Here is a 1960-nt window from a genome sequence, read left to right as displayed (position 1 = left end):
TTTTTTAATAAGATTTTAATAGCACTGCATTTGTTTGGTACCTTCTTTGAGAAGCTCAGTAACATAATACTGGCTTTATAAAGTTCTCATTTTTAGTAAATTCAACTCAGATTTCAAATACATGGACTTTCTAAAAGTTGAGCTACATCAACAGAAATATGACTATAGCATATCCCTTAAATGTGTAGCCTGTCTTGCCAAAGATAGGCTTTAAATTGGTAAGACTTTTTATTTGAAATTCTAATTTTATGAAAATGCAAAATGCAATTTTAACAAATTTTTGTAGAAAGTCCTAAAACTATAGTGTTTAAGAAAAATTTTACCCTTAATGCAGCCTTAAAATATATACATAAAATATAACAAGACCGATCTATTTCTTGAAAAGTGAAGTTGATGTCCTCTATCAGTAACGCCTTCAAAAGGAGATACAACTTACTTCAGATAAACCTTTTCATTATCAGCAATTTTAGGTAGTTTAGTAAGACCTTAACCTAAACTATTATAACCCTTATAAGTTGTTATCCTTTATAAAATTACCATGAAGATTATGAAAATTATTAAGTAATGCTTTCATGTAAACTTATTCGCATCATTATAATAAGGAAAAATTGAGTTATTTTAATTGAGTGAGCAATCGACTCACCTCTATGTCTACCTATAAATTAATTCAGTTAACATATCCACTCATAACATTTTCTGCTTGAGTGTATATAAACATAGGCACTAAGAGATAATGTTTTTCTTCCATTCATAGACTGTGGCAAGAGGCAGAACTCTACTTCTTCAAGCAAAGGTAAAAATACTGAACCTCTCTCTTTCCAGTGGCCTCCTTATCCTCTGTAATGTACACTTGAGTCTCAACTCAGGAAATTTTGTGAAGTGATTGTTCTGATTGATATTTCTGGAAAGGAAAAGTCATAATAATTGAATCAGCAAGCACTTGATTTTTAAGTGAAATGACCATTGTCATCAATAACTCCTATGAGACTGCTCATCCAGCTTTAGAACCACTCTGCTTATTTAATTGGGAAAATAACTTTTGCTATTTCGTAACTACATTCTTGAATTAAGAATTTCTAACAACAACTTACATTGAGCACAATTTAAGATTCCCATGTCAGGAATAATAACATGAGGGAAATTTTTGAAAGACAGCATTAATGACATTCAGTTGACATTTTCAAAATGAACACAGTTTGAGGTTTGGGTAAGAAAGTCATGTGGATGTAAAGCCTTTAGTGGGAGAGGGAGGGATTTTACATTGGGAAGTACAACACTTAGTGTGCTTTACACTGCAGTAGCTCAGAAAGGTTGGCTAATAGAGGCCATATGTATCTTTCTTTGGTCTTACAGGAGGATTTCTCTGGCTACGACTTCGAAAACAGATTGCATGTCCGCATCCATGCTGCTCTGGCCTCTCTGAGGGAATTGGTCCCTCAGTGACAGACCCGGAGTTCCCACTCCGTCCCTTCCCACCTAGGTTTTGCACTTTCAAATAAAAGCAGAGGACACAGCTCATATGAAGATCGGCTTTTCTTCTGAAAACCACCTGTGCCAGGGACACGTTTTCCCAGTTAGGCTGACATAGTAAAGATCTCCTCTTTTAAACCTTTAGCTCAAAAGTAATAATAACGATGATAATAGTAATTATGACTAACAACCTGGGGAGAGGGTTAAAGTGACCTTGTTCAAACATTTTAGTTTTGTGATTTATTATTTTTAAAATAAAATCAAACTAAATATTCAACCTGTGATCTTGTAGGAACGCCTGTCTTAAGCACACATCTGACTGGGTAACACTAAGAGGTACATGTAAAATTATGGACGGTTTTGTGACATAGCATTTATATTGTGTTTTGAAAAAATAAAAGTGCTTTCTAGTGTTTCACTTTCTCCTCAAACTACTCCTGTGAATAATGTAGCACAGATATTTTTATCCCCATTGTCCAGACAATGAAAC

General features: G+C 34.1%; 1 protein-coding gene across 1 annotated transcript in view; it reads left to right on the top strand.

Annotated features, from left to right (window-relative positions):
- TTC39C (tetratricopeptide repeat domain 39C) overlaps positions 1–1747 on the top strand; it is a 116064-nt gene extending 114317 nt beyond the window's left edge. Inside the window, exons 11-12 of the mRNA XM_019656145.1 lie at positions 755–793; positions 1354–1747. Coding sequence (XP_019511690.1) covers positions 755–793; positions 1354–1443 — 129 coding nt within the window. The 3' untranslated portion in view covers positions 1444–1747. The remainder of the gene's footprint in view (positions 1–754; positions 794–1353) is intronic.
- The last annotated feature ends 213 nt before the right edge of the window (positions 1748–1960 follow it).

The sequence above is a fragment of the Hipposideros armiger genome, unplaced genomic scaffold (assembly GCF_001890085.2).
Source record: "Hipposideros armiger isolate ML-2016 unplaced genomic scaffold, ASM189008v1 scaffold_255, whole genome shotgun sequence".
NCBI classification, from domain to species: domain Eukaryota; kingdom Metazoa; phylum Chordata; class Mammalia; order Chiroptera; family Hipposideridae; genus Hipposideros; species Hipposideros armiger.
The sequence above is the reverse complement of the archived record's forward strand: the minus strand, read 5'-3'. Positions and strand labels throughout refer to the sequence as shown.